Source organism: Drosophila nasuta, chromosome X (genome assembly GCF_023558535.2).
Source record: "Drosophila nasuta strain 15112-1781.00 chromosome X, ASM2355853v1, whole genome shotgun sequence".
Classification (NCBI taxonomy): domain Eukaryota; kingdom Metazoa; phylum Arthropoda; class Insecta; order Diptera; family Drosophilidae; genus Drosophila; species Drosophila nasuta.
In genome coordinates, this window is record NC_083459.1 from 28,998,556 (window position 1) to 29,022,393 (window position 23,838).

The 23,838-nt window shown below is 36.3% G+C and overlaps 3 protein-coding genes and 1 long non-coding RNA gene across 5 annotated transcripts in view; all 4 read left to right on the forward strand.

The window, feature by feature from the left end:
* LOC132796677 (uncharacterized) overlaps nt 1-23,838 on the forward strand; it is a 174,558-nt gene that overhangs the window by 37,460 nt on the left and 113,260 nt on the right. The window contains exon 3 of one of the 2 annotated variants that reach the window (XR_009633577.1): nt 11,834-11,961. The exons of the other annotated variant lie outside the window; for it this stretch is intronic. This is a non-coding gene — a long non-coding RNA (uncharacterized LOC132796677). The remainder of the gene's footprint in view (nt 1-11,833; nt 11,962-23,838) is intronic. 2 annotated transcript variants of the gene reach the window in all.
* LOC132796765 (lysosomal aspartic protease-like) lies at nt 16,276-17,472 on the forward strand. The gene has a single exon (XM_060808036.1). The coding sequence runs from the start codon at nt 16,310-16,312 to the stop codon at nt 17,435-17,437; it is 1,128 nt and encodes a 375-aa protein (XP_060664019.1). The 5' UTR covers nt 16,276-16,309; the 3' UTR covers nt 17,438-17,472.
* On the forward strand, nt 20,007-21,290 carry LOC132796655 (lysosomal aspartic protease-like). Its single transcript, XM_060807901.1, has one exon. It carries the CDS (start codon nt 20,049-20,051, stop codon nt 21,168-21,170), a length of 1,122 nt encoding a protein of 373 aa, XP_060663884.1. The 5' UTR covers nt 20,007-20,048; the 3' UTR covers nt 21,171-21,290.
* On the forward strand, nt 22,016-23,228 carry LOC132795885 (lysosomal aspartic protease-like). Its single transcript, XM_060806823.1, has one exon. The coding sequence runs from the start codon at nt 22,030-22,032 to the stop codon at nt 23,128-23,130; it is 1,101 nt and encodes a 366-aa protein (XP_060662806.1). The 5' UTR covers nt 22,016-22,029; the 3' UTR covers nt 23,131-23,228.

The window sequence follows — 23,838 nt, forward strand, 5'->3', positions numbered from 1 at the left end:
TGTGCAGTTATTTTCGAAATATAATAATATAATCAGACTTTATTTAGTTGGTAGTACTGTCAAAATGGAAAAAAAATATTTTAAAATTATGATTTTGGTTTTAGTACTCAGAATTTTGCTGTAAAAACTGCGACAAGAATATTAGAATCTTAATGTTATAAAACACATCTTGATTTCAAGAATATTTAAATTTCAACATGTTGTGTAGTAACATAAGATAAATTGTGTTTGATACTATTTCAGATTGCATTAAAACACCAATAAGAAGATATTTCAGAAGCAAGGGAAAAATAAGATTATTAAGCGTATTTTGATAAACCCAAAATGAACTACCCAAATTCTTATGATGAAAAAATCTTATAGTCGTAAGACCAATAATCTAATTAACTATATCAACAAAATAAATAAATAATTTCCAACATTTGGTCTGCTTTTAACAATTTGATATTTTTCATATAAATATTCATAGTTTTAAGAATTTGTTCTTAAAGTGGTCTTATTTTAGGAATACAATTTTTAAGACGAATGTTTTTGATTTTTTTCTGTGTTTGCGCTCCATTTATAGATTTTAGAGTTATGAATTTCTGCTGCTTATTTATTTGTTGTTAGAAATATTTCTTCATTTTTCCAGGGTATCTTGTTGGCTATGCCTAAAGTATTTCTACTGGTTCACACCACAATTTGTGCCGGGATTCACTGAGCTGTTTGTTGTTTGTTTGTTTTGTTTTTTTGTTTGCTTCCCCCTCCCAGCTTCCACTGTTTTCTTTGGGGCTGACTTGGGATGGTTTGGTTTGCTCCCGTTGGGTAGCTGGCCGCGCAATTACGCGCTGCACTTTGATTCCTTTTTGGCTGAGGCTGAGCCTCAGACTCTGGCACACACAACAATTCAAAATGTTCGTGTTTAAGCGCTATTAAGTGGCAAAAATCGCGCGCGCATCAGCTTTTGCCTCCTAAAACTGGATGAGCATGTGGATCAGGCTGAAGCTAAGGCTGAGGATGTGGTTAACGTTGAGACTGAGCTTCAGCTTCAGCTTCAGAGGCTGAGGCTGAGGTGAAGCATGTCGAATGTGACCACGCGCATGCTCAGTCAACGGCCTGGGCTGGCCGCCTGCGTGTTGCTTATAATTAAAAAAAAAAACATGCCATGCCATGGAGCAGCGGCAGCAGAAGCTGATGGGGGCAAGCAGTGGGGGGAAGCAGCAGCAGCAGCAGCAGCACAAACAGCAAAATCAACTTATTTGCCTTTCCATTGAAATAATTAGTTCAAAGTTAAATATTGGCTGCTGCTGCTGCTGCTGCCGACTCTTCTCTGAGCAACTTCTTTTCTTCTCCAACTGTGGCGATGACGTATGGTGGGAGGGGGTTAGGGGGGAAGAGCAAGGCTTATCGCATTTAGGCGCGGAATTAATCGATTTGCGTACCGGGTGCGAAAACATTGGTGCGGCTTTAATTGATGCGTGCACAGCACGACAGGCCACTAGCCAAGCCACTTGCCACTTGCCACTCGCCACTTGCCACTCGATACTGAGAGAGAGAGAGAGAGAGAAGGCGGAGTATGGCGGCAAAATGGGGGGCTGGCTGTGTCAGTGATTGGATAGAGTTGTAAAGCTATTGATTAGCTGGCCCATCAGATATCAAGTTGTTGACTCTTATCGACTGCGTGTCAACATTCCAGATTAACCAGCTCAACAGACGCGCGAGCTGTCAACAAGTCTTCGAACAGTCGATGAAGGAAGCAAGAGACGAACAGACTGCGAGGGACTTGCAAGCATTCGAAAAAACTTTCAATCTTGAGAAATGGATGTAAATGTGATGAAGGTTAAGCTTAGAAAGCGGAAACACAATATCACAAAAACTCTTTTTGAAACTGAGAAATATAAGCTGTTGCTCAAAAGCGCATTAAAGCTGTGGTAAATATTAATTTTGCTTTCCCTGTCGCCATTCAAAATTGAAATAGTCATTTTAAGGCGTTAGAGACCAGGGAAATTGGTAAGACCCTATAAAGTATCTATATTCTTGATCAGCGGCAACAGACAAGACGATATAGACATGTCTATCTGTCTGTCTGATATTTGTTTTACTTTGTACTCTATTTAGTTATATGGATATCAATATATCAATATATCAAAAACAAATCTCCTTATATTTTGGTAGTATTTTTTCGGTATATTGATTTGGTATATTTTAAAATATTCGGTATATTTTGCACTTTTTCATATATTTCGAATGTAGTACTATACCAATTATATCCTTTGGTATATTTTTAGTATTTTTATGGTATATTTATTTGGTATGTTTTGTTTGTTTGAATTTAGTTGTATGGATATCAATATATCAAATACAACACTCCTTATATATTGGTAGTATTTTTTCGGTATATTGATTTGGTATATTTTAAAATATTCGGTATATTTTGCACTTTTTCATATATTTTGAATGTAGAACTATTTCCATATACCAATTATATCCTTTGGTATATTTTTAGTATTTTTATGGTATATTAATTTGGTATGTTTTGTTTGTTTGAATTTAGTTGTATGGTTATCAATATATCAAATACAACACTCCGTATATATTAGTAGTATGTTTTCGGTATATTGATTTGGTATATTTTAAAAACATTTGGTATATTTTGCACTTTTTCATATATATTCTGAATGTAGTACTAAATCCATATACCAATTATATCCTTTGGTATATTTTTAGTATTTTTATGGTATATGATATTTGCTATGTTTTGAAAATTGCTTTTATTCGAAAAAGGTAGCGTGTATCTCAAAGTTGAGCACACTCTAATATATCTTTACTACTGGTTAAAATTTTGTTTATAAATAGGGTTAATAATTGTTTTCAGAGAAACTTTGAATTATATAGCCAATAATTCAAAGTTTCTCTGAAAGTGTATAATAATATTTGAAGCTAATTGTTGAAATTTGTTTGGTTATATCAGCGAGGATATTTGCATTCCGCTGGCATAAGGGAAAATTTAATTAAATGGGTTTTGAAATTAATATTATTAAACAGGCAATGTCTTATGCATCTACTATATTTCAGTTTCTATTTGCAGCTTTAGTTTTTGTGTTTGTAGAATAATGAAGAAGGAATGAATATATTAATATTATTAATATAAATTTTTAATTATTCAACTATATGTTAGTATATCTTATTATCAATATTTGTTGTGCATTGATTACATCTTAAAAAGATGGAATAGTTTTGTTGTGTTCTCATCCGTGGGAGATGAGTAGAGACCACCTTGCTTGGTCAGTGAGTGAGAGAACGCAGCGGGTTGTGTGGATGTGTGTGGAGTGTGTGGTCCAGGACAACAGGATGCAAGTGAGCACAATGCATGTCCATGAATTGCATAAAAAGTAATGAACCCAAAAACACTCTGTGCACTTCTCTACAGAACAACTCAATTAACCAAACATAGAGTTGAATGTGGATGTGGATGATGCATAAGTAGGAGGAAGCATAATGGATGGACCAAGGGAGGAGAGGAGTAGCGATGGTCGAGAGATGGCAAATGCGGGAAACGCTGTCTGCCAAAACAATTTCCGGCCAGGCAGTGCGACCGAAAATTGAATTGTCAGCGATGATGAGCATCATCAGGATGAAGAGTACAAGAACAAGGACACATCATCGAGAGTGCAGAGAACCCACACACATAGTCAGCCAGAGCGGTAGACACCTGAGCACAGCTGGACTTTGCTTTATATTCTTTATATTTTGTTGGTTTGAGTTTGGGTTTTGCTTAGGGTAAGTGAACTTGAAGACAGAGAGAAAACGAGGCGAGCGAGCATTGTATCCAAAAACTTGATTATGGATGGACGGATGTCCGGCGCACAGGATCAGCGCATTGCACTTTAAGGATAGCGACTGCGACGTCGACTGCGACTGCGACTGAGCGACTGCAGCGCTGACAACTTTAGAGTCTGGTCTAATTTATTGGTAGATCGATTATTGCTATAACATAAATGCCATAAAGTCTGGCACCATCTCAATAGTGACACGCGTTGCCGTTCTCAATTTTCCAAAGAAAACCCAAAGAGCACAAAACTATTGGGAAAAACGATTCACATTTATTTTTGTTTCGCATCATTGTCTGGTGCGTGTGAAAAACGAACAATGCGCACAACAATGGCCAAATACGTTTCAAATACGTTTTCAATTACAAATTTACGATTGTTCCTCCTCGCCATTGTCCTGCTGTCGCGCAGCGTCCCATTGTCTATCCTTGCCTCACATCCATCCACACAAACAAAGCGTGCTTCAACTCCCAACTGCAACTGCAACTGCAACTGCATATCAAATTCATTAGGATTGCCCTGTGCCCGGTGTCCTTTGGCCAAGCTTTGACTTTGCACCGTCACACTAATCCGGCACAGTTATCACTGAGATTTCTTATTGTTTTGAGCAGATTCTTTTGGGTTTTGTCATGGAAGTGGAGGGAAGGAAATATAGAGAAGATTATATTTGTATTATTTTGATTTATATGAAATAATTTTATACTAGAAGTGTTACTAACATTATTAACAAGTAAGAAAGCTATAGACAAGTGTGTTCGACTGTGAGATGCCCGCTTTAGTTTTTTTTCGGTATAGTTTATGCTAAAAATATACCAAAAAAATATAAAAATATACCTGTACCATTCATTGGTATATGAATGAAGTACTTCATTAAAAATATACTATAGAATACAAAATGTGCCATATTGTCATATAACATTTTACGATGGAGTGTTCTTGACTGTAAGATATCCGCTACATATTTGTAATAAAACTATTTTCAGAAAATATACCAAAAAAATACTAAACTATACTGAAGGCTGTATATGTATATCACTGAAAACATAATATAGAGTACAAGAGTGTGCTCGACTGTGTGATACCCGCCTGTGTGATCAATAAAACCATGTTCTGAAAATATACCGAAAATATACAAAAATATACCGAGGGTTGTATTTAGTACTATATACATAGTACTGAATATCGATATAGTACAATATACCATATTGCCATTTAACATTTTACAGTCGAGTGTGCTCGACTATGCGATACCCGCTACCCATTTTCAATAAAACCATATTCTATAAATATACCAAACAAATACTAAAATACACCTTAGCACTGCATTCTAAATATACTAAATATACTATAAAGTTAAAAATATGCCAGATTTTAAATGACTATGGTATATGTTGTACTCTGTAGTATTTAAAATAATAATCTGGTATTTTCTGGTACTCTTTTGATTTGCAATTCTGTTAGAATGATAATTGATAATTAAGAACAATATATTCTAAATCGATTTAATAGCGTATTAATACTTCGTCTAGTTAATTGACAATTGTTGTTGACTTTACTCGGTGCTTCACATGGTCATCAGCTCTTTTTCCAGTGAGCTGCGTTTTCGCTCGTTTCGCACATAAAAATTAATACGAATTTTTAATCGTTGAAAAGTCGAAGAGACCTGAGACAGGTCTGGTTGGGTCTGAGGATCGGGTTTTGCTGCTGCTGCTGCTGCTGCTGCTGCTGCTGCTGCTGCTGCTGTTGTTCCTTGGCAGTTGCCTTTGCCTTTGCCTTTGCCATTGCCCTTGCCATTGACAACTCAGTGTGTGTGGAAGTTGTCAGCGAATTGAGCTTGGCGCTGATTTATGCCACAGCCATTTGGGGAGCAGCGACCAGTTTTGCAGTTGCAGTTGTTTTAAGCAGTACATAAAAATTTGTCAATTTAATTGAATTTACAATTTTTAGAATATTTCCATCCGTCCTCTCTCCACAACGGAGCAATTCAATTTTGTATTTTAGAATTTTTATCATGATTGAAATGTGAATTGCAGCGCGAGCACAAATTAAGTTAAAGAAATACTAAATACTAAAATGCAAGTGCATTTCGTAGTTTTGCAGTTGATGCTGTGTAAAAGATGCATCTCTTCGATTATATTGAATAGTTTTGTGAGTCATCAGAGAAATTTGATTGCCCCACACAAAGAGTTGCATAAGAGTCGTAAGTCATGATCGTTATTATTTTTTTTTGGTTCTGCATATCTGGGAGTTGAGATCAGAGAGGACTTTCCTTGGTTGACACTGGCAACCAAAAAATCTTTTACGAGCATAACTAATTTTTGTTCCTTTTTGGGATATTTTTACGACTTTCACCTACCGCAGAATGCGCGTTAACCCTTGCTGGGGTCAATTAGTAAGCCAGGCGATAGGAAACAAGCGACACAGCAACAGCAACAACAACAAAAGTGAAAGACAGTAGCTCTAAGGGTCGTTGCTTAGTTGATCTCTATCGTGTTGCAGGAGTGAGTTAGTGAGAGGGTTGTTAATTGGGATTTAAGCAAGGGGCCACAGCTAAATCGATATCCTTTTTATCCATTCCCTTGGCCACATCCTGGCTACCACTTTCTTTACTGCGCTGCGTAATTAAAGTTGCCCACTTGCTGCTTCAATCTGCGGCCTAATGAAATGTTGTTTGATGGGCCACACGCTACGTTCCTTCTCCTCGGCTACCGATGTGGGTCAACTGTGTGTGCGAGTGTGTGTGTGCCAGTGTGTGAGGAGCTTCGTTAATGCCAGTGCTGGATGTAGTTACTAATTGTTTGTTATTAGCGCGTTCTGTTCTGTAACTGTTTCTTTGTATTCCTTCGCTATACCCTATAAACAAGGCAAACTGCAGGTGGAATAACATTTTTGACTTGGCTGATAATCTGATATATGTATGTACATATTTCGCATTGTAGTACCCAAAATCGCCTTTGGTATATTTTTAGTATTTTTGCGGTATATTAATAACTAAAAATAACATTTAGTATATTTTTTAAAAAAATTTGCGGTATATTAATTTGGTATATTTGGTATATTGGTATATTTGGTATATTTTTAGTATTTTTTCAACATATCCCCGTACTTATTAGAACGGTATTAATATACCTAAAATAACATTTGGTATATTTTTCAGTATTTTTGTAGTATATTAATTTGGTATATTTTAATACCGTTTTATTTTAATTTAATTCAAAATGTGTAGCATTCTTGTTATGATTTATAATGATTGTAATAAAAATGGGCATTTTAGTTTATTAATGTAGTAAAACTACAATTTTTATAATTATTTTATTATTATTGTTTATAATTTATGCCATGCAAATATGTAAATTGAGAAAATTGAGTTAGTAGTGCTGACATTTCGTTAAAATTTTAGTATAATTTATTTTTTTTAACTGTACCTTTGAAATATATAATTTAAAATTTAGAATAAATAAGTTGTTTATAGTTAGTTTATTCTTAAGTTTTTAGAAGATATTTATTTTGGAATTACATTTGTAAATAACTAATGAATACAAACATTTAAGTTAATTTGTATTAAAAGGAAAAAAACACAAATTGTTATAATATCATTATTTTTATTTCTGTTGCTTTAAACACATAGACAGGAAAAATCTAGTTTGCAAATCTTGATTGAAGAGTAGTTTTAGAATTTCTGTAGAATATTGATCTTGATTTAGGAATAAACCTTGGTTAATCAATTTTTTCTTGATTTTAGCACTTTTTCTTTCTGTGTACTAATTTAAATGTTAGAGTTTTGTGCTTCTTAGACTAGGCAGTTAATAATATAAGCTAAGTATTCTGAATTTTTGATGACAAGTTATTAGAACTTTTAACAGGGTATCTGCTAGTTTAGCTGCACTTTTTGCTGACTTCAACGGTATTCCTCAATATCGTTTTCGGGATTATGCACACACGCATTGATTGTAATCTTTCCAGCCAGTTGTTGTTGTTGTTTTTTTCGTTCGCCTCGCTTTTGCCACTGCCAGAATGGGAGATGGGAGAAGCTTGGGCAAAACTGGAGCTGAAGCTGGGAGCACGTTGATCGATAGCCATCACAACTCACTTGATGGGTCGCCGCCGCCGCAGCCGCCGCGGATCTCAACTCGTTTTCTGCAATTTTTGTCTTGCTTTTGCTTATTTATATTTCTTTTTTTTTTGGTTTTGGCTTTTTGCATAAAACGCGCCTCATTTGCTTTACATGCTTGAGAGATCGAGTTGAGCTCGAGTTTTTAAAAAGCGTTCAGCGCCGGCGTCGCCATCCTCATCAGCGGTATTCAGTTGAGCTCTGTGTCTCTCAGCATCTCAGCATATCAGAGGAGACCACCCAGGCAGGCAATATTTACCACCAAGGTTGACGTTGACGTTGCCCCGATTGGCTGACTGGCTGGACACTCAAGTGGCGCATCTTTTGCATTCATTTTCGGGCTGCAAATTAGAAAAATGTTGCACGAAAATCAATAAAAGCTAATGGATGTTCATTTTAGGGGCGGCAAACTAAATTGCTACCACAATGTTTGCTCTCTTTTTTCTTTATTTTTTTCTCTTTTTTTTATGGTTTACCTCTGGGCTAGTTTGTGGCTCTGCTTGGCGCACAATGTGAGATAATTGCACTCAGCACTTTTATTTTGGGCCATCAACCTCCTGAGCAAGCTGTCTCTTAAATTACACGCCTAAAAGTACTTTCAAGCAATTTCCGTTTCCATACTTATTTCGACTTTTTTTTTGTTCGTTAATTTTGCTTACTAGCCCAATTTGAATAAATTTCAACTTGAAAATTAAGAACGTGTTAAACTTTGATACACACCAGTAGTTTTTTTTCCTCCTTTGTTGCTTTGTGCTAATGAAAAATCAACAATTTTTTTGCAAAGTGGAAACAAGCATTTTTTTGTGTGTCGGACAAGCAAATTATTTTGCACTAAAATTTGAGTTGCCAAATAATTGCAGGCAACGATGCTGCTGCTCGGGTTTAAGGCTTTGCAAAGAATCATTAAGTATTTAAACATAATATTTATTAATGTAACATATAAAGTGTGTTTAAGAATAGTCACTAAACTCGATTCTTACGAATACGACTTACGTTATATTTACTCTTATGAATTACATATTTAAAACAAGTAAAGAGATACTGGCTATTAATTTTAAATAAATGCAAACCAATTCGGTATTATTCTATAAATATACCAAAAATACTAAAAATATACCGAAGGTCATACTTGGTATATCGATGAAGTATGGAATATAGTATATTATGTACTCGATCGTATATTTTGAAATTATATAGTTGATATATTGATATAGTACTGTGTATCAAATATATTCTGTGGTATAGTTTTAGTATTTTTGCGGTATATTGTTTCGGTATATTTTAAAATTTATGCTGCACAGTCTTCATTTTATTCACAGAGGGTATATCATAGTCGAGCACACTCGACTCTTGTCTTACTTATCTTAGCTATAGATATATTTTGCACTATATGGTGTATTTTAAATGTAGAATTACATAAATATACCAAATACAGCCTTTGGTATATTTGCAGTATATTGACGTTACATAAATTTGGTATATCTTAAGAAATTAATTGTAATTAAAAAACGTTCGGATTCATTAGTCAACTTCTATATAGCAAATCTCGTCGGTATTCTTGGCACTATATGATAAACTTAAATGTAGTACTATATGAATATACCAAATATAGCCTTTGATATATTTGCTGTATCTTAAAAAAATTAATCATAATTAAAAACCCTTTCGAATTCATTATTCAATTAATTTTTACTAAACATACTTCTCTGAATTCCTAGCACAAATTTAAATAAGTAAATCTAAACACTTTATTTTTACTTAATTGCTACAAAAATGTGCAACTCAAATATGTAAATTTTTGTATTAAATCTATAAAATATATTAGGGTATTTAGCCCTAGAATTCAATTATGTCTGCATTGCAAATTATTTCACTTGCATGTGGCAGAGAGTTATAATGGTTGTTATATCATCCCAAAGCGATGCACTTATCGCCAAAGCTTGTGTCTTGAGGTGAAAAGAAGGAGGGTGAAGGAGAGGGAGAAGAAGAAGAAGCGGGGGACCAAAGCAAACTGCAAACCATTGGGCAAAGCAAATAAAATTATCTCATTACAAATTATGCCCGCAATACTCGAGAGAGTTGAGTCGAGAGGTGGAGTCGAAAGATTCAGACTGGATGCAGCCTCCTCCTTAGCTGGCTTGTTTGGTGCACGCTCTCGATGCGCGTACGCTAAATAGATTATGTCAAATGATCGAAATCACATCATAAATTCAGTTTGCAGCAGAGATGGAGATGGAGAACAACAACAAGAAGAAGGCAACCCAAAATCCAATGCGAAACCCAACTCTTGCAAATGCCGCTGGGTGCGAAATGAACGCGTCTAAAATCAAATAAGCCAGGGCGGCGCAGTGTAGGCGTGTGCAACAACAACAACAACAACAAGAGGGAGGTGGAGGAGGTGGAGGAAGAAGCTTTTTGGATCGTTTGGATCGCGTTCGTTGTTGTTGTTGTTGTTGGCTGCCTCTTTAACACGTTTTAAATGGAATGGCGGTCAGCGCGGCATTGATTATTGTTTTGCATGTTCGCCTCCCCCTCTACCCTACCCTCCCCCTTTGTGTGTGTGTGTGTGTGTGTGTGTAATGCGAGCTGGTAGCCAACGGCGCTTTGAAGGTGGAGCTGTAGCTGATAACGCACCACAACCGACACCAAGAACGACTTTGGTCGCAGCTGGAGTTGGAGTAGGAAGGAAGAAACGACTTCTCCCAAAACAAAACTTCAGTTTGCTGAGGTGCAGAAGTTTGCTTGTTTGCCACGCAAACAATAAAATATTGCAATGGCCAGCACAATAAATTCAATGGCTAACTACGAATCAAAAGAATCGTCGGGCATCGCGGGCATCGGACATCGGATCGCAAATGCTTTTTTTTCTGTTTTTTTGGATGACTCCCTCACACTTTGCGTGCAAAAAATCGATCAGCGCGAAATGGAAATTGAAGTTAAAAAGAGCGTCGCGAGCTTCAGGCAATTTTTGCGTGTTCTTCATGCGACTTATGCCCCAAACGAGAGTTGATTTCAAAGTTGCAACTCAACTGAATAGAATTGGAATAGAATAGAGTATATAATAGATTTCGTAGGTTAAACTTTTCCTAAATTTGAGATATGTAATATAAAGTAAATCTGATCTAAAAAGTTCGTCAAGAATATTGGAAAACATATTCTGATTTTAAGATATTAAGATTTTCACATTCTTGGCGCACTTTTAAGACCAAAATCTTAATTTTGATATAAGATCTAAGATCTAATAAGAGAATCGTATCATAAAATTGTATAGTTTTATAACCAAAATTATTATTACAAAATCTATTTGAATGCTTTTCTTTTCTATTCATTTATTATTTTAATATATTATTATTTAATTTGCACATTCAGCTATTCAGTTTTATGTTAATCACTTTACTTATCATCGATTCGAGTAGAATTTGAAACCCAAGACCTCTCTCTCTCTCTTAAACTGCAATGAAGATTGGTTCACAACAACTTTTCTAACTGTGCTATGAACGAAAACTGTCAAAGCTGGGTACAAATTTTATAGGAATTTTGGTGGATTATAGAATTTGGTAACTTAATCTAGTATTTTTGGTCTTATTTTGGAAATTTGGCATCAAGAATTTGCTCTTAAAGTGTTGTCTTGTTTTTTTGAGAATGGAATATTTAAGATGAATGTTCTTCATTTTAGAAATTGGTATATTTTCAGTGTAGTAAATCTATTTATGTGCTTTAAATAATGCATTTTATTATCTATTTATTTATTTCTAAATTCGCAATGTGAATGTACTTACATTTCTTCATATATTTTGTATGGTTTTGTTATGCATTGAATTGCTTACATTTATTTATGCATTACATATGGTATATATACATTTTGTTATAGTTCAATAAAATAATGAATTTATTTATTTATATTTGATTTCAGTGCTGCAAGTGAATAGAATGGACACAGCTTAAGCTAAGAAAAAAATTAAAATTTTCCAAGTGCTGCGCATTTTTGAACTGAAAATAAAGGCTGCTAATTCAAAGCCTACAACAACGAGTTAAATCAAAGTGAGTACGCTTCAATTGAATTGAATTTCTTTGCTGACATTTCGTTGAATATATATTTTGGAGTTAGTTAATTGCCTTACTTTGAGGCATACTTGAGGCACAACCCTCGCGTGCGGCATTGGCCCAAGATGCTGTGCAACAGGCCAATGACTTTGCGTTCAGCTTTGAAGCCAATTGTCGGCTTTTGCGTGTGAATTTGCTTTGAAATTGGATAGGTTGCAGTTGCAGTTGCAGTTGCAGTTAGGTTCCGATTGAGTCGAAGGAGTCGAGAAATGGTTTTGCTGTTTGCTCTCGATTTGAGCACAGCTGGGTTCAAAGTTAGTTGAATGCCGCATCTTTGGCATTCTGATCATTGCCAGTTGAAATCAATTTGCAAACGCTTGAATGCCACTGCATCGCTCTGTGCTGTGCTGTGCTGTGTCGTGTTGTGTTGTGTTGTGTGCCGCCCTTTTGTGACACTTTTTGCGGCAAGTGTAAAAAATGCATTTGCTTTGGCATCACAAGTCATCATCATTGGTTGGGGTGATAAATTTTCAATTTGTTTCTCGACTCGAGAGACACCCACAATGCGCATTCTCTGCTTCACTCTATTTTGAACTCTGCTGTTGCTGGTAGCGCAACGAATCTCACTTGACACGGGGACAACACACACACACACACACACACACACACACATAGTTGGGAAGAAAGAGTGCGAGCCGCTGCCAACTGCGTTGATCATGGCCCATTGTGTGTAGTGCAACATTAGGTCATGGCACATCAACTAGAGCTACACCTACCTACTGTGCAGCATACACTTAGTCACTACACACACTCTCTATCTCTCTCTTACTCTCTTTTTCTCTCCTTCTCTCCCTCTCTCTCTCTCTGCACATATTCAAAACAATAACTCTTTGTGCCAAACTCTTGTTTCATTCAGCCACTTGGTGGGTCCAGCCAGTTAGTCAGCTCATAAATATTCCCACTGACCAGAGAGAGAGAGAGAGTGAAACAGAGAAAAAGGATATGGAGAAAGCCAGAGTTGAGCATTATCTATTGAGCAAGTGACAAGTCCATTAGTAATGCTGCCTGTCTTCTGGCAAGTTAATTAGCATTTGGCATCGCCTAAGCGGCGGCTACTTTATGATCTTCTCTATCAATTTCCATCACAATAACTAAGCATACATTTAGTTGAAGCAGTTATTGTCGTTGCACTTCCGGTGGAAAGGTGGAAAGCAAAGGTGTTTCTATTTCAAATTGGATTTATAAATTCAAATTTTGATTAAACAAAAACAGTCTTGAAATTGAAGCAGAATTTCTATAATTTTTGGTATATTCTAAATACCGAAATACTGCTACTGTTCAGTATATTTAAAATACTGTCAACAAATTTTTCTTTAATTTGCAGCATTTTTTTAAATACTGAAATACTCAAACTCTTCTGTATTTGACATACTGCTACTTTTCAGTATGTAGAAAATACTAAATTGACGAAATACTGCTTTCGATTTTGTTTTATAATACGAAATTCTAAAATAGTGTTTGGAAAACTATTTCTTTTCAATATTTTAAATACTGCTACTTTTCAGCATGTAGAAAATATTGAATTTTAAAAATACTGCTTTCAATTTATTTTATTGTTTTTTATAAATTTCAATATTTTGAAATACTGAAATACTGCTACACAAAATTTGTTAAAAGTCTTAAAAGTTCTGCTTTGCTCCGCTTCATACCTCTTTTAAATTCGCTTGCTCTATAAGTGCTATTTGAAATTCAAATTTATTAATTATAATTGCTAATAAGCTGATTAGAATCAAAAGACTTGTGACTAAAAATGTCAAAAATGTATGAAATATTACCAATCAAGTACATATAATTTTTTTTTTTGGATTTGTTTCTTCTTTATTAATTTCTTTAGTTAGGTTTGTTTTCAATATCTGGTTGGGAATTGATAGCACCATATCTCGAGTACGTATTTATATTATTAGAATTAAATATTCGCCTTTCTTTCGCATCAAAATCGTGTTCGTATGATTTTTTGTTTTTGGTTAAAGCAAAAGCTATCATCATCTGATATTTTTGTTGGATCTGGGGCGTGCCACAATACTTGAAGAAATGATTAAAATGCGATCTGAGCAAAGTTGAAAACGTTTTGTTGGAATAAGTGATTAAAAACAATTGATATGTTTTCCCTATAAAGTGAATAACCTAGAAAAACTTTATTGAAATGGTATTCTCTAAATTGATTTTCAAAGTTAATTAGTTCAAAGAGTGTTTATGAAAAGGTTTTGTTCTTTATCATATCTATTATAAAATGAATCAAATAAAAACAACATTTAATAAAAAAATAATAGGTCGCTGATAGCGAACCTTAAATGTAAACCTTGTAAATAATTATATGGTTATTAAATGCTAATATTTGCATTGAAGTCAAATGATCATGAAGATTATTTATACATTCGATTGTCATGGAAATTATCAAGAATTTCCAACGAATGAAATAAACAATTACTGATAAAAAACCAAAACCAAAAACTCAATTAAATGCGTGACCCATTCTAGAAACAAAAGTGAATCAGATATTGTGCACATCAAATGCCATTTACACAGATAACAATTGGAACACGAGGCGCAAGAGCTTCAAGTTGTTTGGTTTAACAAAGCTTTATATAAACAATGAATGCGCTACTTTTAGGATAGCACTGAGTGCTGTTGCCCTTTATGTATAGTATATGTATTATATTTTATGTTACGAACAGATTGAAAATGCTTCAAAACAAACACTTGCTGCACGTATCTGCAAGACGTGGCTTATGGCTTAATCACACTATCGATTAAAATAGTCGCTTGCATTTGTCGATGGAGAAAATCCCAACTTGAGTCTCAAGAGATAATGTTTCCTAAAGAGTTCTTATAACACGAAAAAATGTGGAGTGTAAGAAAAAAAGGAATACTTCAGAGATAACAAGTAGAAAAGCAACAGCTGAGTGTGCTCGACTGTTAAATACCCGCTACCCATCCTGAATAAAAGCAAAACAGCGCGGAATTAATTTTTAAATATATCAAATTAATATATAAAAAATATACTAAGATCTATTTGGTATATTTATATATTACTATACTTTAGTAAATATACCATAGAGAATAAAATATACCAGATTAACAAATTATACCACATTCTGCATTTTAAAAATATACCAAGATAATATACCACAAAATACTAAAAATGTATTTTAATACTATTTAGTACTGATATAGTACACCATTCGAAATATATCAGACAGTGCAAATATATACCAGATTCTATATGTTAAAAATATACCAAGATAATATACCACAGAATACTAAAAATTTATTTTAGTGCTATTTGGTACTAATAAAATACACCATTCAAAATATACCAGACGGTGCAATATATACCAAATTGTCGAAATATATCTTAAAATATACCAAATTAATATACCATAAATACTAAAAATATACCTAAGAGTATTTGGTATATTTATATAGTGTCTGCATTCAGAATATACCGAAGAGTGCGAAATATACAAAGCAACAACAACCAAATTAATATATCACAAAAATACTAAAAGTGCTATATTGGGTATAATGATATAATACATTTAAAGTATACAATAGATTACAAAATATACCAGACATACGCTGATCAAGAATAAATATACTTAATAATACCCTTCTACCCTATGATTAGTGGGTACAACAACTTTAAGAGACTTCGTCAACTTGTTTAAAATGGGGCAATTACAACGCTCAAGTAAGCGATAAGATTTATGATTATGCAAAAGTTAGTAAGGTAATGTAAAACATTTTTAACGGATGTCAATTGAAGACACTATTTAATTTTAGTTTTCGGGCATTAAGAGATTTTCGAAATCGTTATCCAGACGCTTTTCTTGCGACACACGCAAAATATCAATATAGGGAATATTCTTGGAATTTATAATTCGCCAAAATTGTTGTTGCTTGGAGTTTTGTGATAAGAAATGTTGTTAGGAATATCTCGTCTGCTAATAAAGTGGCCAATTGTCTCGCACTTGAGATTTCGCATTACTTTTGCTGCTGCTGCTGCTGCTGCTGATGAAACCTAATGAGCGATGACGTAAAAGAAATAAAAATGAGCCAATAGAAGGAGCCACTTGTCTGATCGTCTGATCGTTGCGGCTTGCTTGATAACAATAACAATCGAAGGAGCAGATATTAACCCCTTATCTCGAGTCGAATCTGTGCTGTGATTTGATTGCCTTGCGCACGCCAAATATTGATTAGAACCAAAACCCAAGCCTCATCTTTTGGTATAAATAAGAGTCAGAGTAACGCAACCTAATTAGTTGAATTCAAGTCGATAATAATGCTCAAATCAATTGCAATTTTTGCCATCGTCCTGGCGTTGGCCAGCGCTGAACTGCATCGCATGCCGATCTACAAGCATGAGAATTTCGTGAAGACACGCGGCAATGTCAAGGCCGAGGTGGAGCATCTGCGTGCCAAGTATGGATTGCCCCTGGCCCGTGATGTCAACGAGGAGGAGCTCTCCAACTACATCAACATGGCCTACTATGGTGCCATCACCATTGGCACACCTCCGCAGAGCTTTAAAGTGCTGTTCGACTCGGGTTCATCGAATCTGTGGGTGCCATCGAGCAAATGCTGGTTCTTTGACATCGCCTGTATGAATCACAATCAATACGATCACGACAAATCATCGACCTATGTGTCCAACGGCGAAAGCTTCTCCATTCAATACGGTTCGGGAAGTTTGTCCGGTTTCCTCTCCACCGACACCGTCGATGTCAATGGACTGGTGATCACGAGCCAAACATTCGCCGAGGCCACTTCGGAGCCTGGCACCAGCTTCAATAATGCCAAATTCGATGGTATTCTCGGCATGGCTTATCAATCGTTGGCCGTGGACAATGTTGTGCCTCCCTTCTACAACATGGTCTCGCAAAAGTTGGTCGATGATTCGGTCTTCTCATTCTATTTGGCACGCGACGGCACCTCCACCACTCAGGGCGGTGAATTGATCTTTGGCGGCTCTGATGCATCGCTGTACACCGGTGATTTGACTTATGTTCCCATCTCGGAGCAGGGATACTGGCAATTCACCATGGATGGGGCCACCATCGATGGCCAGACCTTGTGCTCTGATTGCCAAGCTATTGCCGATACCGGCACCTCGTTGATTGTCGTCACCGAAGATGCCTACGAGATCTTGAACAATTTGCTCAACGTGGACGATGAAGGTCTTGTTGATTGTTCCACCATTGATTCCATGCCCGTCCTGAGCCTGAAGATTGGCGGCACCACCTTCGACCTGGAGCCAGCTGCCTACATCATTCAGTCGGATGGCGAGTGCCAGTCGGCTTTCGAGTATATGGGCACCGATTTCTGGATCTTGGGCGATGTCTTCATTGGCAAGTACTACACCGAGTTCGATTTGGGCAACAATCGCATTGGATTTGCTCCAGTGGCTTAAGTATTGCAATAAATGGAAATGTGATTATAGTAAAATAGTATCGTATTTGATTTGAGTTGACTTTATTACAGAGGAGTGGAAAAACACTTGAGTTACTTTACATTGCTGTGATTGGAGGTGTTGTAATACTTCTTGGCCTTTCTAAGCGAGGTTATAACGATTATAGCACTAAGGTGTGTTATTTTTGTAATGAAGGTCGATTTGGGTGTGAGTTTTGAAGTTGTTTTACAATGACAACGGGCGTTTGTTGAAATCATTATGTTGAAAACAACTAATGTCGAAAGTTCTTCTTTATTTATTGCTGTAATGATGGGAAGAAGAAAAATAATATAAAGAATTTGCTATGAAACTTTTTGGAGAGAGCTGATATAAAATATGTATTACAGAATGGAGATTGTTAATCTCTCTGATATAAAATATGTATTAAAGAATGGAGATTGTTAACATTCAACTTTAGTGATGTGCTTTCAAGATATGTAACACATTTTATTAGACAGATTGACATCCAATTTTGCTCGCGCCAAAAAAGAAAAACAAGCTTATAGTATAATTATGCAATTTGTTGGTTTGTTCATGATTTACGATAAGCTTTTATTGTTGTGTAAAAATTGTAAACAAATTTCAAATTGGTTTCGTGTCATTGATAAGCTTTTCAAAATTATTGCAGAGTTATATTGCAATAGTTTATTTTCAAGAAAAGAAAGAGAGTGAGTAAGAGACAGAGAGAGAGAGAGAGAGAGAGAGAGAGAGAGAGAGAGAGAGAGAGAGAGAGAGAGAGAGAGGGAAAGAAAAAGAGTAAGAGGAAAAGAGAAAGAGAGCAATACAACTTTTTTTACTGCTTCGGCTACAGGCTTGGTTATTTAAGTTAAAAATTTAAAAAAACAAGTAAGAAAGCTACAGTCGAGTGTGCTCGACTGTGAGATACCCGCTACCCATTTTGAATGAAAGCAAAATATTGCGGTATTATTTTCAAAATATACCAAAATACTACAAAATACTAAAAATATTTTAAGTGGTATATTTGGTATATCGATATAGTACCGCATTCAAAATATACCGTAGACGGAACAATATACCAGATTGTTAGCCAAAGCAACTAAGACCCATTATAAGTAGGCGTTTTTGGCCATACAAAAGTATTTCTTTAATAACTTCGACAATTTTTATCTGATCGCAACTAAATTTTCAGGAATCATAACTACTATAGTTATTATTGTATATACCAAAATTCGCTCTATCTTTAAAATTACGCTTTTTATTCGATTTTTTTTGATTTGCAAGGGCGGAAGTGGGCGTGGCAAAAATTTGAAACAAACTTGATCTGCGTGCAAACATAACAAATGCTGTCGAAAAAAAATTATAGTTCTATCTCTTATAGTCTCTGAGATCTAGGTGTTCAAACAGACAGACGGACAGACACACAGACACACAGACACACAGACGGACAGACGGACATGGCTATATCGTCTTGGCTGTTGACGCTGATCAAGAATATATATACTTTATAGGGTCGGAGATGCCTCCTTCTACCTGTTACATACATTTCCTGCCGGCACAAAGTTATAATACCCTTCTACTTGATAACTAGATTGTTGTTTTTTCTATGTGCTTTTGCTAATCGTTCAGTTTGTTTTGTAACATAGTAAAATACTAATTTAATTATTTAAATATGTAGCAATAAAAAGACTCATGAAATAAAGAAACTAGCGATCGAGTTACTGAACGAAAAATAATGATAATGGTCAACATGCTCAGCTAGTTCACTTTTTGTTTGCTTTTTGAACGACCCAGCAGTAGTTTATGTGGTCGACATGTTGTTTAAGAATATAAATAAAATTCATTTAAATAAAGATTTCTAAAAAAAGAAAATTATTTAATACAAATCAAATGAATCAATTAATATAATGAGTAATTATGTAGATAACGTGGGAATTTATTTGAGTCTTCTTACCTTATACGTATGAAGATCGATGCATTTATTCGCTTTATAAAGACTGTCAGGGGGACATCACAGCCAAATTTTAAATTCTTTTTGATTACATCTGTAATTTTTGGGTTTTTCAAGCTTGCATTTCACAGTAGAAGTGAACGAACAGTGAAAATTCGTAAACAAAGCAACTGATTAGCCTGTCTTGGCTGGTGCTGCGAAAACAAATGGGTTAGATACGTGAGCTTGAAGGGTTGACAAATTGAGAACGTAATATTGATTAGCGTAATGTATGTACATACATACATATTATATGGGGTGTGAGAGCACTTGAGCGACTTTTAGAGCTTTCCCTTTGGGCAATCAAACGGACACCGACAGCGCCGCCGTCGATAAAGTGCCAAAGAACTAATGCCCTCTTCAGGGAATCAGAATCGAAATTGGAATCGGAATCGGAGAATCAGTGAAGTCATCATCGTCAGTGAAGTCCGTGCAGCACACCTGAATAGATAATAAATACTCAGTCAAGGCAATTGAATTCAACTTGTGTCGTCGATATTAACAATCTTATCGAAATACTCAGATTTGCCATATACGCTTGTGATAAGCAATTTGCTATAAATATTCGACTTAGCACTGCTTAAGAATTAGTCGAATTTCAGTAGACAAATAACCAAATACACAATGTTAAAGGCAATCACACTTCTGGCCGTTATCCTGGCCGTCGCCAGCGCCGAACTTCATCGCGTCCCTGTGCTCAAGGTGGAGAACTTCGTCAAGACACGCGGCAACGTCAAGGCTGAGGTGGAGCATCTGCGTGCCAAGTATGGACTTCCCCAGACTCGTTCCGTCAACGGCGAGGAGCTTTCCAATTCAATGAACATGGCCTACTATGGTGCCATCACCATTGGCACACCTGCCCAAGACTTTAAAGTGCTCTTCGATTCCGGTTCCTCCAACCTGTGGGTGCCTTCGAATACCTGCGACAGCTACGCATGCGAAGTCCACAATCAATACGACTCGAGTGCATCCTCCAGCTATGTGGCCAATGGAGAGAGCTTCTCCATTCAGTATGGCACTGGCAGCTTGACTGGAATTCTGTCCACCGATACCGTCAATGTCAATGGACTGTCCATCGCTAGTCAGACCTTTGCTGAGGCCACCAATGAGCCCGGAACCAACTTCAATGATGCCAAATTCGATGGTATTCTCGGCATGGGATATCAGTCTATTTCTCAGGACAATGTTGTGCCTCCCTTCTACAACATGGTCTCCCAGGGACTTGTCGACAGCTCGGTCTTCTCTTTCTACTTGGCTCGTGCTGGCACCTCCACCACCAACGGTGGTGAACTGATCTTCGGTGGCTCCGATTCATCGTTGTACTCGGGAGATCTCGTCTATGTGCCCATCTCTGAGCAGGGATACTGGCAATTCGCCATGGCTGGCGCCTCTGTCGATGGTTACTCGCTGTGTGATGATTGTCAGGCTATTGCTGATACCGGCACCTCTCTGATTGTTGCCCCTGCCAATGCCTATGAGCTGCTGAACGAGATCCTGAATGTGGACGATGAGGGTCTGGTCGATTGCTCCAGTGTCAGCTCGTTGCCTGTCATTACCTTCAACATTGGCACCGGCAGCTTCACCCTGGAACCATCTGCATACATCATTCAGTCGGATGGCGAGTGCCAGTCGGCCTTCCAGTATATGGGCACCGATTTCTGGATCTTGGGCGATGTCTTCATTGGACAGTACTACACTGAGTTTGACTTGGGCAACAATCGCATTGGTTTCGCTCCAGTTGCTTAAGCAATTAAACTATCAGTGATAGCAAACGAAAATCAAATTATTTATAGTAGAACAAACATATTGGGTCTAACTCTTTGTAGTTAGTTTTGTGTTTTGTGCGCATAAACTGTTGTAATATCATTTGGCCACCGTTTTTTTCTTTATTATCCAATTGTGCGGGAGTTTAGAGCTCTGATGGCTATTTCTTTAATTGGTATTATTGCTCGAGTCGAAAATGAAATTTGTTGTTCCCTATAATATATTTTGGGTGGAATAGTATATAATTGGTATATTTCAGTATATTTTTGGTGTAGCATTGAAAATAATTTGTTTATTAAATTGTACAGCTTATGGACATTTATCTACTTTGTATTATTGATTTAGTTGTTCTCTATGGTATATGGTATATTTTGAATGTAACAGTATATATTTGGCATATTTCAGTATTCTTGTGTATATTCCTGTATTTTTTAACGTTATTACTGCTTTCGCTTTGAATATGATTTGTTTATTAAAATTTATTTAATCAGCAAAGCTGATTTCATTTTTCGGAGTGATTAATCATCCAAGTGGAACTTTACTAATGAAACTTAAATGCCTATTATTGAAATCTCTCTTTATTTACTTAATACCTGCAGTTTTAATATTTTTGGCTTTTTTATCGTGCTATTGTTTTACACTCTCTTCTACAATGACGAATCTTTTACCACGCACCTGCCCCCTATTTAATAAGCAAAGCATACGTGAACATTTTGATGGGGGTGCTTTGCGGTTTGCCAAATAATTCCAATATGATTGTGATAAGCAATTTGGTATAAATATGAGAATTGAAAGTGTTTCAAAATTAGTTGAATTTCATAAGGCAACATTCAAATACATAATGCAAAAAGTAATCACAATTGTGGCTGTTCTACTCGCTGTGGTCAGCGCCGAACTGCATCGCGTCCCTTTGCTGAAGGTGGAGAACTTTGTGAAGGCCGAGGTGGAGCATCTGCGTGCAAAGTATGGACTGGCCCAGACCTCTTCTAGTAACCACGAACACCTCTGCAACGACAGGAACTTGGCCTACTATGGTGTCATCTCCATTGGCACACCAGCCAAGGACTTTAAGGTGATCTTCGATACCGGTTCGTCCAATCTGTGGGTACCTTCGAAAAAATGTAGGACGAAGGCATGCAAAGTGCACAATCAATACGACTCAAGAGCGTCCTCCAGCTATGTAGCGAATGGCACGAGATTTTCCATTAGGTATGCCAGTGGCAGCTTGTCCGGATTTTTGTCCACCGATACCGTCAATGTCAATGGATTGTCCATCGCTAATCAGACCTTTGCTGAAGCCACCAATGACCCCCGTGGCAATTTTGAAACCGATAAGTTCGATGGTATTCTTGGCATGGGATATCAGAATATTTCTCAGGCCAATGTTGTGCCTCCCTTCTACAAAATGGTCTCGCAGGGACTTGTTAAAAATCCGGTATTCTCTTTCTATTTGGCTCGTGCTGGCACCTCCAGTAATGGCGGTGAATTGATCTTCGGTGGTTCCGATCCGTCGCTGTACAAGGGAAACCTCATCTATGTGCCCGTTTCTTATCAGGGATACTGGACATTCACCATGGCTAGTGTCTCTGTCGATGGTCATTCGCTGTGCAACAATTGTCAGGCTATTGTTGATACCGGCAGCTCGGTGATTTTTCCCCCTTTAGATGCCTATAAGCTGTTGCGCCAGATCCTCAATATGAGAGATGACGGCTCGGTCGATTGCTCCAGTGTCAGCTCGATGCCTGTCATTACCTTCAAAATTGGCACCGGCAAATTCACTCTGACACCATCTGCATACATTATTAAAATCAAAAACCAGTGCATGTCAGCTTTCGTATTTACGGGCATCGATATCTGGATCTTGGGCGATGTCTTCATTGGACAATACTACACTGAGTTTGATATGGGAAATAATCGCATTGGTTTCGCTCCAGTTGCTTAAGCAATTAAACTATCACTGATGACAATTGAAAATCATATCTAATGCATAATAGGTAATTTTAAGTTGTGTTCAAAATTTTGTTCAATATGTCATATGGCTTTGTGAATACTTAAATTTTTTGTATTGTTTGACTTATAGCTTAGATTCAATTGTTGAAAATGTCTTGGAATTTAATAAATACAAGGAATATATTAATTTTCTATAAAATGATTGCCACAAAGCTTTTTTTAAGTTTCACGATCTGCAGTAAAGTGTCATAAAAAAATTTTGCTTCTTTAAATGTTGCCGAAAATGTCCAAAAACATATGTATGTATGTATGTGTATGGCACGGCTACTGAATTAAAAATAAAGTAACCTGGAGCACTGCTATTTGAATTAGATTTTTATACCCGATACACAAATTGTATGAGGGTATTACAGTTCTGTGGCAACAATTAATTTGTGTGTCATCACCGATTAGATATAAATTGTAGTAGTTATTTAAGAAATCTGGTATATTTTGTACTCAATGGTATATTTTGAATGTACACTATTAATATACCAAATATGACATTTGGTATATTTTGGTATGTTTCAACAATTTTGACCTGTGCTATATCAATATACCGAATATAGATTTTAGTTTTTTTTGCGGTATGTGGTATATTTTAAAATTAATACTGCACTGTTTTGATTATGTTTAAATCGGGTGGCGGATATCTAACAGT